At 42.5% G+C, this 16,150-nt stretch overlaps 1 protein-coding gene across 1 annotated transcript in view; it reads right to left on the bottom strand.

The window, feature by feature from the left end:
• Positions 1 to 16,150, bottom strand: part of LOC100764430 (radial spoke head 10 homolog B) — a 50,397-nt gene that overhangs the window by 12,838 nt on the left and 21,409 nt on the right. The window contains exons 11-17 of the mRNA XM_035443151.1: positions 15,419 to 15,608; positions 11,913 to 12,027; positions 10,413 to 10,492; positions 9,806 to 9,954; positions 7,307 to 7,414; positions 6,620 to 6,763; positions 310 to 426 (exon numbers count right to left, since the gene is read on the bottom strand). Of these exons, the coding sequence (XP_035299042.1) occupies positions 310 to 426; positions 6,620 to 6,763; positions 7,307 to 7,414; positions 9,806 to 9,954; positions 10,413 to 10,492; positions 11,913 to 12,027; positions 15,419 to 15,608 (903 nt within the window). The remainder of the gene's footprint in view (positions 1 to 309; positions 427 to 6,619; positions 6,764 to 7,306; positions 7,415 to 9,805; positions 9,955 to 10,412; positions 10,493 to 11,912; positions 12,028 to 15,418; positions 15,609 to 16,150) is intronic.

Below are 16,150 nucleotides of genomic sequence, written 5' to 3'. Positions count from 1 at the left end.
TATGTGACCATGACAAGGATGTATCCTTTTTGCTCCTAGAAGTAACAACAAGGCCTGAAGTTCATCGGAGGCTTCTAACTGAGTTGACCTTTACAAAGTGTTGGGCACCTGGCAGGGCCTTGAGAATGAGGGCTGCTGCTATTCACTTGCTCCCCCTTCCACTCAACACCAGCCTGTGAGGTCAGCAGGAGATGGAATTACTGTCCAGGGTTGTCCTCAAACACAGAAGGGTTCTCTTCACATAATGGCCACAGGGTAGTCACTGACTACAACCATGAAGTCAGGACATGGTAAACTGTAAATACTAACCTCTGATTTCCTGATTTTACCATCAGGCAAAATTGTCTTATCAGATGACGACTTGGTGCTGCTGAAGTGGACATCAGAGTCATGGCTTGTGATTGCACTTGGGCTTCTGTAGAGGCTCTGAGGGAGGAGAAGCGTGTGAGTTTATGGTTTCCATGGATGAGTGTACACAAGTGTACGCATACACAAACACATGTGATCATTTAGTAAGGTGTCACTGATGTACAGCAAGCTCACTATGGGCGTGTATCCACACCTGGGAAACATCACCTCAAGACAGTGAACACATTCGTGACACCCAACTTCCCTGACTCCCTCTCCCCATTCCCAGAGGATGCTCTGTTTTCTACCACGATACTCGACACTCTATAATTTTATATAAATGTGATCATACATTATGCATTCCCTTCCCTTTGAGGTAGGATCTCATGTGGCCCAGGCTGATCTTGGACTCAATATGTAGCAGAGAAGGACCCTGAAGTCCTGATCCTCCTGCTTCCTCCTCCTGAAGGTGGGCTGGCAATCACGCACCACCATGCCTGATATATGAAGTACTAGGGATGGAACCCAGGGCTTCATGCGTGCTGAATAAGCACTGTGCCAGCTGGGCAACATCCCCAGCTCAGACTTACCTGTTTTGTCTTTTTCTATCAGTTTTTGCATGCCCTTTAAAGCTTCATCATAGCATAAATAGCCAATAGGACTTTCTCCTTTTAACCAGTTGACCACTTTACCACTATTAGATGAGACTCTGTCCCCAGTAATACCCTTTACTTTGTGTGACAGTTTGGATATAAGGTGTCCCCAGAGGATCATGTGTTGGAAGCTTGATTCCCCAGATGGTAGAACCAATGTCTGAGAGGTGACAGGACTATGAAAGCTCAGATATATACAACTGGTCAATCTGCTGGTGAATTGTAACTTGACAGCATTATTGGGGTGGTGGAGATTTAGGACCTGAGTTGACTAACACACTCTGAAATATTTGGCCCAATACTGAATGCTGTCAGCATGGGACAGCAAGCTTCCTGCTTTCCCTTTTCACGTCTTCACATTTACAGTTGGCTCATTGGAGCCATCTGACAAGGCTGATGTGTGCCTCTGTCTGGGATGTAGCTCATTACTTATTATGTGTATGTGTTTGTGCCACATGTGGGTTCTGAGGATCAAAGAACTCAGGTCATCAGGCTTGGTGGCAGGTGCCTTTAACTGCTGAGCCTCTCAGTGCCTGGTGTTAGAACTTTAAAAATCTATTCCCATCTCTTCTCTTCCAACCCTGAGGCTGTGCTTATCTTTTTCATGAGTATTGTTGCTTTGGACTGTCAATTATCTTTTGAAGAGACGTTTGAAAACACAAGAATCCTCAGTTACTCTTTCCAGTACACCTCTTTCCTTTCAACAGCCTCTCCTCCATCTGCTAGCATCCTCCTTTTGCTCCAAGAACGCCCTTTAGTGTTTCTTGCATTTGCTGGTCTGGTCATGAGTTCTTTCAGCTTTTATATGTCTGAAAAGTTTTTCTTTCATCTTCACTTTGTTATTCTTCATTATCTTTTTTTAATTATTTTTTTATTTTAGAGGCACTCATATTTACATATCCATTCCCCATTCCCTCACCCTCCCATCCTCCCATGTTCCCCACCAAACCCCCCAACCCACCCACCCCTCTCCAGGGATAGTGAGGCCCTCCATGGGGGACCGTCAAAGTCCATCATATCATTTGAGGGAGGGCCTAGGCCCTCCTTGCTATATCTGGGCTGCAATAGTAACCCTCCATAGGGAATGGGCTCTAGGGAGGTCCCATAGACTGTCTTGGCCTCCTAGCTGGCACACATACTCAGAGGGCTTGAAGCAGGAGGTAACCTCAAATGAATTGGTACAGGAGACTGCTTCCTAAACATAACACCAGTAGCACAGACATTGAGATCGACAATTAATGAGACCTCCTGAAACTGAGAAGCTTCTGTAAGGCAAAGGACACAGTCATCAAGACAAAACATCAGCCCACAGAATGGGAAAAGATATTCACCAACCCCACATCTGACAGAGAGCTGATTTCCAAAATATACAATGAACTCAAGAAGCTAGTCACCAAAACACCAAACAATGCAATTAAAAAGTGGAGTGCAGAACTAAATAGAGAATTCTCAACAGAGGAATCTAAAATGGCTGAAAGACACTTAAGAAAGTGCTCAACATCCTTAGCCATCAGGAAAATGCAAATCAAAACAACTCTGAGATACCATCTTACTCCTGTCAGAACGGCTAAAATCAAAAACACCACTGACAGTCTATGCTGGAGAGGATGTGGAGAAAGAGGAACAATCCTCCATTGCTGATGGGAGTGCCAACTTGTACAACCACTTTGGAAATCAGTATGGCAGTTTCTCAGGAAAATGGGAATCAGTCTGCCTCAAGATCCAGCAATTCCTCTCTTGGGCATATACCCAAAGAATGCACATTCATACAATAAGGACATATGTTCAACTATATTCATAGTGGGCATTATTTGTAATATTCTCCATTATCTTATTGTGGCAAAAATAAACATAACTTAAAATTTAACATTTTGATGAGGGAGATGGATGCAGTCAAAAGAACATGAGTCATGAAAGAGGAAATAACATTATTTTTCTTCTAGTTTCAACTCTGCCATAGTTTTTTTTTTCCTTCTCCCTGATGGTGGATATGTGAATTCAACTTCCTGGGTAACCAAGTAGCAAGAACTATTTTTTCATCCTCCAAAAATCTAGTCATTCCTTTGAGGTTGTGATTGTGAGATGGGCTTTCTTTTCAGCCCTATTGACCATCAGTTAATAGGAATCAGACTTAACTAGTCACTGAGCTTACTGGCTGCATTGACCAACTCAGAAAAGTAATTTTAAACATTTGTTTTGGAAGAGAGGTTTTTTGTTTGTTTTGTTCTTTTGGTTTTTTTATTTTTTTTAATTTTTTGGTTTTTCTTTTCTTTTCTTTTTTTTTTTTTTTGGTTTTTCAAGACAGGGTTTCTCTGTAGCTTTGGAACCTGTCCTGGAACTCACTCTGTAGACCAGGCTGGTCTCGAACTCACAGTGACTAAAGGCATGCACCACCAATGCCCAGCTGGAAGAGAGGTTTTATAACCTGAAGATTCCCCCCCTTTTCTTCTGCTTAAAACAATATAAAATTATTTCCTTCTAATGTTGCTTAATATGTAAACTGTATTGCTATACATAAAATACAATGTGATTCTTAAAAAAAAATCTTATGATCAGAGAGGTGACTCAGCCATTAACACTTGCTGCAAGCCCTTCAGTGGTGGCGCACGCCTTTAATTCTAGCACTTGGGAAGCAGAGGTAGGTGGATCTCTGAGTTCAAGGCCAGCCTGGTCTACAGAGTGAGTTCCAGGACAGCCAGGGCTACACAGAGAAACCCTTTCTCAGGGAGGTGGGGGGAATACTTGCTGTTTGCTTTGTTTATTTTTTGAGATATTCTTACTATGTAGCCCTGGCTGGCCTAGAACTTGTTATATAATATAGACCGAGCTGACCTCAAACTCATAAAGATAACCTGCCTCTTCCTTAAAAAAAAAAAGCCAAAAAACAAAAATAAGGTCTCATGGTAGCCCAGAGTGGCCTTGAACTCACTACATAGCTCAGGATCACCTTGCACCTGATCCTCCTGCCTCTACCTCTTAAGAACTGAGATTATAAGTAAGTGCCACTACACCTACATAATAGTATCTTTATATATGTGTGTATATATATATATATATATATATATATAAAATTTTACTCAGATAATGACTATCATGTCTTTATTGTTGTTGTTTGTTTTGAAACAAGGTCTCACTATGTACTCCCAGCTGGCCTTGAACTCTATATGTAGGGCAGGCTGGACTTGACCTCACAGAGATCCACCTGCCACTCACTGTGTCCCCCAGTGCTGGGATTATAGGCACATGCCACCACTGCTCAGCTCACTTTTTAAATAGGTATTTTTAAAATAACTATTTTAAATTCCTTGTCTTATAAGTCTGTTATCTCATCTTTCTCTAAAGTCTCTGAGGGCTCCCCTTTTTCTTTTGAATGTGGTATAGTTTTCTTAGTATGTGCTGTGATTTTTTTGTTGTTGTTGTTATTTAAAACAATATTTGAATCTAATAATGTGGTACCTCTGGCTATCTGATTCTCTCTCTTCCCCATAATTTGCTAGTGTTTTTTTCCTTTTGAGACAAAGTCTCCATTTGTAGCCTTGGCTGGCCTGGAACAAGTTGGCCTCAAACGCATAGAGACCCACCTGCCTCTGCTCCTTTAAAAGAACAGCTAGTGTCCTCAGCTGTCTGGCCAGCCCTCCAGGCCTTCAGCTTCATTTTTGAAAGTTTTTTTTGTTTTTTTTTTCTGAGTGTTGAATTCCATGTAGATGGGGATTTGTTTTGTTTTTGTTTTCAGACTGGTGACTGGGCCTTTTTAATACCTGGGCCTTTGTGGGCATTTCAGATGTAGTAGCCTTCCTCCCTGTGATAACGGTTTCTCTCCTCCAGTACTGGGAATACACCTATAGAAGCCTTGCTTGAGTCTCACTCCATTTTTCTCTGGTGATCCTTCCCTTGACTTCCTGTAGCTTTTCACACATGCACACCCATTCAGCTGACAATAAGGGTTGGAGATGTCTGCAGACCTCTGGAGAAAATCACTCCATCTTGCCTTCCCCCAACCACTGTAGCTTTTTTTTTTTTTTTTTTTTTTTTTTTTTTTTTTTTTTTTTTTGAGACAGGGTTTCTCTGTGGGTTTGGGGCCTATCCTGGTACTAACTATTGTAGACCAGGCTGGCCTCCAACTCACAGAGATCCGCCTGCCTCTGCCTCCCGAGTGCTGGGATTAAAGGTGCATGCCACCAACGCCCGGCCCACTGTAGTTTATTAATTTGTTGAATTGACAAAAAAGACAGGGCTCTACTGTGTCTTAAGGTGACCATCTCTGAGGGCCAGTTTCATCCCAGAAAGGAACAGTGATCAAGCTGGGATGGGTGAACTTCCAGTTTCCAGAAGGTGGGGAGGGAACTAGCCCCTGAGCTATAAAAACAACACAGAAACTACAAGTCATGATTCATTGAAAGCTGGGTGTGAAGGTGAACAGATGGTATCTATGGATGTCCCCAGTCTGGCATATTCACACCCACACCACTGAGCTGATGGGAACGACATCTGCTGTGGTTTAAGTGTAAGTTGTTAACTTATTTGACTACAGTGTTTAGACATGGGTCTTTGGGAAATGGTTATTGTTGGATAAAGTCACCAGGGTGACACCCTGCTAGTAAGGAGGACATAATTTGATTCTAGTGCTTAAGCTTCCAGGACTATGAGCTACATTTCTGTTTTTAAACAAGGTTAGTTTCCTTTGTTACATAGTTATAGTAAGGGAAACTACTATGCCCTCTGCAATGGTAGAAAGATTCAGGGTGGACACTCACTTGCCTGAAGCAGGCATACCTGACCAATGTGATAGGCAGTGAAGTGCTGAAAGGAACATGAAGCCCCAGTTTCCTAAAAGGAATCCAAGGTACGTCCTTGGGATCTGTGGTGAGAGGTATCTCTTGGATCAATTGTGAGACATTTCCCCATATGAGCAGCTCTGAAGAGTCTTCCAAGCTGGGTGTGTGGTGGTGAACACCTTTAATCCCACCACTGAGGGTATTAAAACAAACAAACAAACAAACAAACAAACAAACAAAAGACTCTCCTAGCTGTTGGGCTCAGAGAATGTCTCTTGTGGCTCCAAGTAAATGTCTCAAACATCAGAAACCCTTCAAGTTCACTAACATGAAATTCCCACTAGAAATCTGTTGTGTTTCAAGTTGACCCAAGTCTCATTTCCTTATAAATCACAGCCCTGGCTCTGCCAGGGGTCACAGTGCTCAAGGATGTCCACCTTGTGAGTTAAGTTTCATGCTCAGTAATCTGTTCAGTATTGCATGCACACCCAGAAACTTTTTCAGCATCTTTGCTCTCAGGTGGGTTTCCACTCTGTACATTAGACAAAGCATCTCATGGTAGCTTGCCTCAGATTTTCTCAGCTATCCAGCTGCTTTTCATACTGACCTTCACTGTGCTGTTTCCACTGCTGTGGCCAATACTAGGAAATACATTTTCCCCTAACTTAACAAACAAAACCACAAACTCCTTCCAACAGTGAAAGACAATGTACGTGTTCTCAAGTCCTAAATTATCTCTTGGAAGTATATATAATAAAAGCCTGAGACAGTTTTGATGAGAATCTAACCACCCCAGGTTGAAGTAATCCCTTGCTTTATAAACTCTACTGTATTGTCTGTCACCTGGTTTAGTATTGTATGAATGCTGCCGTATCGGTTTCCAGTAATATCATCATATGGAACTTTTAAATAGGATCTAGCCATCCGGTCAAAAATACAGCAGAGTGAGAAACATAAGAGTGCTTCAAAGAATTCCAGGAAAACCAGCTGCAATGATAAGAAACAAATGGAGGTCTCATTTATTTTGACACTCTAGAATGAACCAGGGATTGACTGGTGATTTCTTACTCATTATTCCTTCTGTATGTGTGCTAAGCACGTGTACAACAATACATATATGCATGGGGAGGTCAGAGGGTGACACTGGTGTCTTTCTTTATTGCTCCCCATCTTGCTCTTTGGCATAGGGTCTCTCATTGGCTTGGAGTTCACCGATTCAGCCTGGCTGGCTGACCATCAAGTCCCAGAGATCCTCCTGTCACCACCTCCCCAGCATAAGCATATCACAAGCATAAAAACACCACATCTGACTTTTTTATGTTGATTCTGGAGATCAAACTTGGGTCCTCATGCTTGCACAGCAAGCACTTTACCAACTGAGCCATCTCCCCAGGTCCTTTCGAATATTAATCTTTGGTTTTTGAAAAGACAACTGTGTATATGTGCACATCCCACTTTTTTGTATACACAAAGCATAAGAAACATGCAGCTTAACTGGATCTGTGCCATCTGTAGCAACACTTTACAAACCTCAAGTTCAAAGTTGCTGTCAGTTCCATCATACATGAAAGGGTTATCTTCCGTTATCACAGTCATAAATTTGGTTGCAGTTAAGTCCTTATTTATCATCCTAAAGTCCTGCAAAAAGATAACACCAACCATAGATGCCTATAAACACACATGGGTATATATTTGAACGTCCATTATAGCAACATAACACCTTGAGAAGATGTATCAGAAGTCAGTACTTAAAGACTGGTTATTTTGGAGCTATAGACCTAGCAATGGGGAGGCTGAGGGAGGAGGGTTGCAAGACTGAGGCCAGACTGGGTTACACAGAAAGACCCTTCTTTAGATAAGAATCGCTGGGGGGCTGGGGAGATGGCTCTGTGAGTAACATACTTGCTGTGCAAATGTGAGGACCTGAGTTCCACCCCCACTAGCCATGTAAAAAGCTGGCTTATAACAGCAACAAACACCTATAATCCCAGTGCTAGGGAAGAGGAAGAGGGTAGATCCCTAGGGCTTGCTGGCTGGCACCCACATTAAGTGGCACAAATCCCTTGTTACTCCAGCTCCAGAGGATCCCAGGTCGTCTAGCCTTCAAGGGCATATGCACACATGCACATATTCACACACAGGCACACATATACATAAACTTAAAAATAGTTTAATTAATGTAATAGAAATAATACAGAAAGTTATTATTGTACCATCTCCAGGGAAACAGTAGACATTAATTACCACTGAGGTATGACAATTGGGGGCTGCTAAGGCCACCAGTAAAGGTCTATGGAAAGCAGTGTGAGCCACTGATGAATCCCACCAACACTAAAAGGAAGCATAACGAGAAAGACTAGTAACCCCCTGTGGCTTTGCAGAGCACAATACATCTGAATCTACTCAAGTCTCTGTTTCTAACGCCACTTTTGTGGACTTGTGGGGAAAAGAGGTGTTAACCCTGACTGTGAGGATATGGCCAGTCAAAATCAGCATTGCACAACCTCTGAAGGGACAAATAACATTGTTTCTTCAGTAGTAAATGAGCATGAGGAAAGAAGAGAACAAAAGCTGTATAATATTTCACCCCAAATCACAACCTTTTAAACACATTTCCCTACATTTAGACAATAGGTATGTGTATATATATATATATATATATATATATATATATATATATATATGTTCCTAAATACTCTCTCACTAATATTTGATTATTTTCAACTCATTATTTGTATTCCCACAAGTACAAATTTAAAATATTATGGAACAAAGCTAGCAACCAGTTTGAGAATGATGTATACAAAACATGTCAATTGTTTTTCACACTAATAACTTTTTTTTTGAGACAGGATCTTACCATGTAGCATAGGCTGACCTTGAACTTTTGATCCTCCTGTCTCATCCTCCCAAGTGCTGGGATTATAGGAACTTAATACCATGCCCGGCTTCCAAACTAATATATTTTAAAATTATTGTTTGCTGAGCAACAATTTTTATTAGTTTTGCAGTGCTGGGAATTGAACACAGGGCTTGTGTGCCATAGGCAAGTGTTCCACAGACAAGGTACAGTCCAGTTCTGACCAGCTAAAAATATGTTTAAAAATTTTTATGTTTATTTTTTATATATGAATGTTTTGCCTGCATGTCTGTATGTGCACCATATTCATGCCTGATGCCTCCAAGGAGGAGGTCAAGAGAAGGCATCAGATCCCATAGAGCTGGAGTTACAGATGATTGTGAACTGCCAGGTGGGTGCTGAGAACTAAAATCAGGTCCTTTAGGGCTGACAAGATGCCTGAGGGGTAAATGCACTTGCCACCAAGCTTGATCACACATGCACGCATGCACGCGCGCACACACAGGCGCTGGAGAGATGGCTCAGAGGTTAAGAGCACTGGCTGTTCTTTTTTTTTTTTTTTTTTGGTTTTTTGAGACAGGGTTTCTCTGTGAGCTTTGGAGCCTATCCTGGCACTCACTCTGGAGACCAGGCTGGCCTCGAACTCACAGAGATCGCCTGCCTCTGCTGGGATTAAAGGCGTGCGCCACCAACGCCTGGCTTTTTTTTTTTTTTTTTTTTTTTTTTTTTTTTGGCACTGGCTGTTCTTCCAGAGGTCCTGAGTTCAGTTCCCAGCAACAATATGGTGGGTCACAACCGTTTACAATGAGATCTGGTGCCCTCTTCTGGCAGAACACTGTACACATAATAAATAAATAATTAAAAAATAAATACAAATGCATTACAAAAACTTTTTAAGTGCTGTTTATCTCTTCCACTCAATGGCCACATGTGCATGAGAAGGTCTTCCCTGCCCCTGTTCTGTGAGCATGCCAGGCAGGCATCCCTGTGCCCGTGCCTCTTGCTATCACAGACTGTCTTCTGTGAAAGGAGACATGTTAACATTTGGTGGCCGTGAAAGGTCAGCTCAGATCTTCACCTCCTTAATTATGTAGCATTGATTTATTTGAATTAAAATCAGTGTCTATCAACATAAAGTCAATATCAATCCTAAGAGTTATCAAGCTTACTTTCAGCATCCAGAGGAAATACCTCATCTTCATTGTTAGTTCATAGGGTGGGGCTTCATTTTGTCTGCAGTAGGTTGTATAAATCTCCCAGCACTTATCAATATAATTCATTGAGTAGAGTGTCCGCTGTTGCTCACTGAATAAATGACCTAAAAATACAACATTCAGAAGTGATTACAGGGCTGGAGAGACAGCTCAGTGGGGATAAAAAAAAACTGTTGTGCAAACAAGAGGACTGAAGTTCAGATCCCTAGCACCCACAAATCATGTTGGGCATAGTAACCTTCCTATAACCCTAGAAGCCGATGGGATTTCTGGGGCAAGCTGGCTAGCTAGACTAGCCAGATCAATGATTTCAGAGTTAAGTGAGAGACCCTGTCTCATAAATAAAGTGAAGACCAATGGAGGAAGATACCTGATGTCAAACTCTGGCTTATATGCATACACACACACACACACACACACACACACACACACACACACCTGCACAACACATGTCTACACACATGCAAACATACAAATACACAAACATATCACACATGCAAAAAATATTATGGAACTATTTTTTTAAAGATAGTAAATATAATCCTATTATTTTTGTATTTACCTTTTACCTGGCAGGCATGTGGATGAATGTTCTCAGTCATCAGTTTTGTAAAACACAAAAAGAGTGATGGGCTTCTGTTCCTACAATGAAAAAGATACCATAATTATTCCAGGAGATGGAGCTTAACTTCCCTCTTCTGAAGTGTGGGCTAGATTTGACAACTGGCTTCTAACAAATGAAATATAGAAAGGGAAGCAGAGTAAGTTTATAGTAGGGAAGTCTATCTGGCAACACTTTACTTTACTAATAAGCCATATAGAAGTTATGTGCTGCCCATACCATAACCCACACAGAGCCGCTGAAGGAGCATGTGTCTGAAATGCCAGAGCTCTCCAGTAGATGGGGACAGCAACAGGAGGGTCCCCAGAGTTTGCAGGCCAGCTAGAGTGGTGGACACAGTGTCAAACAACAAACGGATCTGTGTCAAACAAGGTGGAAGGTGAGGACTGGTACCTGAGATAGTCCTCTGACTGCCACATGCATGCCTGCACACACACATTACACACATAAATCATACACGCATATCATAAACATGCACAAAAAAATCTAAGAAGTTTGAACCTAGTATTCTGCTCCAAATGTCTCACCTCAGTGCAATTGTGAGAGAAACATCACTGTGCAAACAAACAGTGAGACACTTTACAAAATGACCAAGCAGTATTTTTTTTTTTTTTAAGATGGGAAGGTCGTGAAAGACAGAGGCTGAGTAACTGTCACAGACTGGAGGGTCTGAGACACTTTGGAGGCAAAATACAGTGTGAACTCCTAGGACAGAAAAGGGATCATGGGAAATGGCAACTTTTGGCTGGGGACGAAGCTAAGTAGTAGAATGTCTGCCTAGCATGCTTTGGTCTCAGGTTTTAGTCCTCACCTTCCACCATGTTTGAAAGCAGGCTCTGAGTTCAATGACACTGTAGCAGTGTCGAGTCCTTGCTTTTGAATAATCAACTATGGTGAGTAAGAGGTTGCCACTAGGGGAATCTGGGTGCAGGATACATAGGAATCCAAAGTAGTCTACCAACTGAACCACATTCCCAGCCCTTAAAATGCATTTAAAAAGTAATGCCGGGTGTTGGTGGCACACGCCTTTAATCCCAGCACTGGGGAGGCAGAGGTAGGCGGATCTCTGTGAGTTCGAGGCCAGCCTGGTCTCCAGAGTGAGTACCAGGATAGGCTCCAAAGCTACACAGAAAAACCCTGTCTCGAAAAACCAAAAACCAAAAACCAAACAAACAAACAAACAAAAGTCATTAAGAAAGGGTGTTCCAACTCTAGAAGGCAGAACTGATTGTAACTACAGAGTAAAGCTCTAAGGGATATTTACAGAACTGAAATAAACCAGTGGGGATTCCCAAGTTTTCATCTAGTACCTGGGCACTGTGGTTGGACTCTGTAGAACAGCTTTGCTTCTAGTCCTTCATGTGGAGTGTGTGAAAATGACCAAGGCTACTATTGAGGGTCTGCTGGGGGCCCTTGCAGGGACACAGAAGTGACACTTACTGGAATTCTTTGTGATGGATGTGGTAAGCCAACTGCAGGAGGTAATTCAGGAATGTTCTTAAGAGTATAGTTCTGAATGGAGAGTGGATTTCTTCAATTGGTATGCCATTATAGACTGAAAGAAAAGCTTGGTGAGATCAGCTACTACACAGAAGAGTTCCAGTTACATTATGAGACATTTACAAGGTATCTTTGTTCCCACATTGTGTGTGTGTGTCTGTGTGTTACAGAGTCTAACTATGTATCTTAGGTTGGCCTGGAACTCAAAATTCTCCTGCCTTAGCCTCCAAAATACTGGACTTATGGATATCAGTATTACACCATTGCCCCCAATTCTACATGGAGTTTAAGTATGTTTTTAACCATTAAGTTAGAAGATAACAGGTATCTTCTCTAATTTAAGCCAAGATTATGGGCTGGAGGGATAGCTCAGCCATTAAAGGCTAGGCTCTCAACCTATATATATCATATATATATATATATATATATATAATATAAAGATCATTTTTAATTTTTTTTTTTTTTTGGTTTTTGGAGACAGGGTTTCTCTGTGGCTTTGGAGGCTGTCCTGGAACTAGCTCTTGTAGACCAGGCTGGTCTTGAACTCACAGAGATTCACCTGCCCCTGCCTCCCCAGGGCTGGGATTAAAGGCATGTGCCACCAACGCCCGGCTATTTTTAATTATGTGTATGTGCATTTGCATGCAGGTGCCTGGCAATGCCAGAAAAGGGCATTGGATCCCTTTGAAGCTGGAGTTACAGGCAGTTGTGAGCCATCTGATGTAGATGCTGAAAATAAAGTTGGGTCTTCTGCAACAGCAGATGCCCCTAACCCCTGAACTATCTCTACAGTCCCTTTCTCTAATATTTTCTTTTTCTTTTTTCTTTTTGGTTTTTTTGAGACAGGGTTAATCTGTAGGTTTGGAGACTGTCCTGGAACTCTCTTTGAAGACCAGGCTGGCATCAAACTCACAGAGATCCGCCTGCCTCTGCCTCCCGTGTGCTACCACTGCCCGGCTAATATTTTATTTTTCAAGTAGATAAATTTAAGACTTTCAGTTCTTCCTCCCGGAACTCATCTGAAAGGAATAAAACCTTCAAGGTTGTTAATGGCTTGAATCTTCTGATTTGAAATCCAGGCTAATCCTAAATTTCCCTATTGTTTTTATTTTTATTTTTTTATAGTTTTTTGAGTCTTTCCTGATCCCTCTTGCTTCTGACATAACAGTTTAGTAGCCATCCCCCTGCTCACCCAACAGATTGGGTGAGGCAAACTTTCCTGTGAGAGTCCAACAGTGAATGCTTGAGGCTCTATGTTTCAGATAGACTTTTGTCATAACTACTAAGCTCTGTGATACAGGGCAAAAGCAGCCACCAGAACCTGCAAACAGAGGCACCTGGCTGTGCTCCAGGAAAGCTGGACTTATAAGCACAAACTGGGGCTGGATTCAGACAAGGGCCATAACATGGACCTCTGCTTGGGTGGTATTTGATCACTGCTCTCACTGCCTGCAGTTACCCTCAAGTACCTAGGCAGGTCATTCGCTGACTTTTGATTCTCTTCCTACCTTTGTTTTCCCTCTGTTAGCACTGGACATGGATGTACATGTATGTATGTGGGGTACATGTACTTAGTTTGTCAATGGGCACACCTATGCATGCATAGGCACACTGAGGCCATACCAGGTCATCAAGTATCTTCCTCTATTGTTCTTAACCTTACTGCCTTGAAGCAGGGTCTCTCTCTCACTGAGAACTTGGCTAGAAAATTCTCAGAATCTATCTGCCCACCAATGTTGGGTTACAGGCACATGAAATTGTGACTGACTTTTTGCATGGGTGCTGCAAGCATTCTTAACCACTAAGTGCAGGGAGAAAACTATGACAGTCCATTTTCAATGCACAAGTGCCTCAGTTAGTCTTACAAGTTACAAAGTTACAGGTAAGCAGGATGCACCTGGCCCCTGCTTGTCTAGGCTTCCTGGCTACCCCCAACTCAAAAAGAAGTTTATCTCCGAGTGGAAAAAAAAAATCAATAGGCAACCTGCTTATGTGACCAGGTCCATGTGTTTGCTAACAAGTTGTTGTGGAAGTGGGAGGCCAACAAGCAAATCCTTGTTGTGGGATGTGGACATAAGAGGAGAAGGGCAGACAGTATATGCTGTGAGGGGATAATAAACTTAGGTGATGTCCTGGTAAGAGGGTGCCCCCCTGAACACTCAGCCAACGAGGAACTTGAGAAGCCATTTACATACAGGATAAATTTTCCTTCCTCCCTTCTTTCTTTCTTCTTCTTTTTTTTTTTTTTTTTTTTTTTGGTTTTTCGAGACAGGGTTTCTCTGTAAATTTGGAAACTCCCCTGGAACTCTTTGAAGACCAGGCTAGCCTTGAACTCACAGAGATCCTCCTGCCTCTGCCTCCTGAGTGCTGGAATTAACAGCGTGCACTACCAATGCCTGGCTAAATTGTTTTCTTTATTTGCCCCACCTGTGCTTGCATGCCAGACACCTGTTCTTAAAAATTTCTTGATTAAACTGGTCGAACTGGCCAGTCACTGGTGGCACACACGTTTAATCCCAGTACTTGGGAGGCAGAGGCAGGCAGATCTCTGTGAGTTTGAGGCCAGCCTGGTCTACAGAGCTAGTGCCAGGACAGCTGGGGCTGTTACACAGAGAAACCCTGTGTTGAAAAAAAAACTGATAATTTCATACATTCATATGTTTGCTCAAACACCCCCCATTCCCTCCCCTCCAACTCCTCTCCTATCATCGCTACCACCTTTCCTTGCCAAGTTCGTGTGCTCCTTTTTAAAACCCACTGAGTCCACTTAATGCTACCTCTATGTGAGTAGGTGTAGGACCACTTGAATATGGTTTGCTTATAGGGACCACATCCCTGAAGAAAGCTGACTCTCCCTTCCCCAGCAGCTGTCAATTACTAATGGCTTTTCAACTAGGGGTGAGACTTTGTGAGCAGTTGGGATTTGGGCTGGCTTGATCTTGTGCAGGTCTTTATTTATTTATTTATTTTTTGGTTTTTCGAGACAGGGTTTCTCTGTGTAGCTTTGGACCCCATCATGGCACTCGCTCTGGAGACCAGGCTGGCCTCGAACTCACAGAGATCCGCCTGCTTCTGCCTCCCAAGTGCTGGGATTAAAGGCGTGTGCCACCAACGCCTGGCTTTGTGCAGGTCTTGACATGCAGTCATGGCTGCTGTGAGTTTGTATGAGCAATGGCCCTGTCATGTCTGGCAAATACTTTTTCATTGCAGATGTCCATCTCCTCTGGCTCCTGGAATTTCCATTCCCTCTTTTATAATGATCCCCATGGCCAGATACTACTTTTGCAAGACTGTCATTAAAGCCTCATGTCTACTGTGTTCTTTTGTCTCCATGTCTATTTGTTTGGGTTTGGGCAGAGGCTTTTATGCTGAGCCATCTCTCACCATTTTTTAGCTTGTTTCCAGGTAGCAGTAACCAAGAGAGGAAGAGAAGCTGGAACACTCACCACTTAGTACCCTGTCCATATCTGCAAGGGTTATATTGTGGTGATGAAACCTACAGTCTTTCAGAAATCTCCAGAAGTGAAGCTTTGTCATCAGAAAGGTGTTATCCAGAGAGTGGTCACACCCGAGGCCGCTGTAGAAGCAGTAGATTCTCCTTAACTCCGTGATGTTCCTTAGGACTGCAAATTCTACCTGAAAAGAAGGCAGCACATGTGGCCTAATTGTGCCTCATTAGAGCAAAACTAAGGGGCTGGAGAGATGGCCCAGTGGTTAGGAGTGCTAGCTCCTCTTGCAGAGGACTTGAGCTCAGTCCCCGGCACCCACTGTGCCATCACACACACTGGGTTTCCTTCTTGTGTTTTAGATGTTGACATTTTTTGTGTATAGGTGTTTTGCTTGCACACATGTCACTGCACCATATGCATGCAGTTCCTGTGAAGTCTAGAAGAAGGTTTCGGAGCCCCTGTAACTGAGTTACTGATGATTGTTAGCTTTACCATGTGGGTGCTGGGAATTGAACCTGCAGTCTCTGGAAGAGCAGCTCTCAACAACCACTGAGCTATTTTTGCAGCCCCAGCATAGCAGGTTTCTTTCTTCTTCTGCCTCTTTTATTTTTAGATTTATTTATTTTAGTTTATATGTATAAGTGTTTTGCCTACATGTATGACTAGTGCAAAGGCATAGTAGGATCCCCTGGAATTGAGTTATAGATGGTTACGAGCCACTATGTAAGT

Source organism: Cricetulus griseus, chromosome 4 (assembly GCF_003668045.3).
Source record: "Cricetulus griseus strain 17A/GY chromosome 4, alternate assembly CriGri-PICRH-1.0, whole genome shotgun sequence".
NCBI classification, from domain to species: Eukaryota; Metazoa; Chordata; class Mammalia; order Rodentia; family Cricetidae; genus Cricetulus; species Cricetulus griseus.
This window is presented reverse-complemented; position numbering and strand designations above follow the sequence as displayed.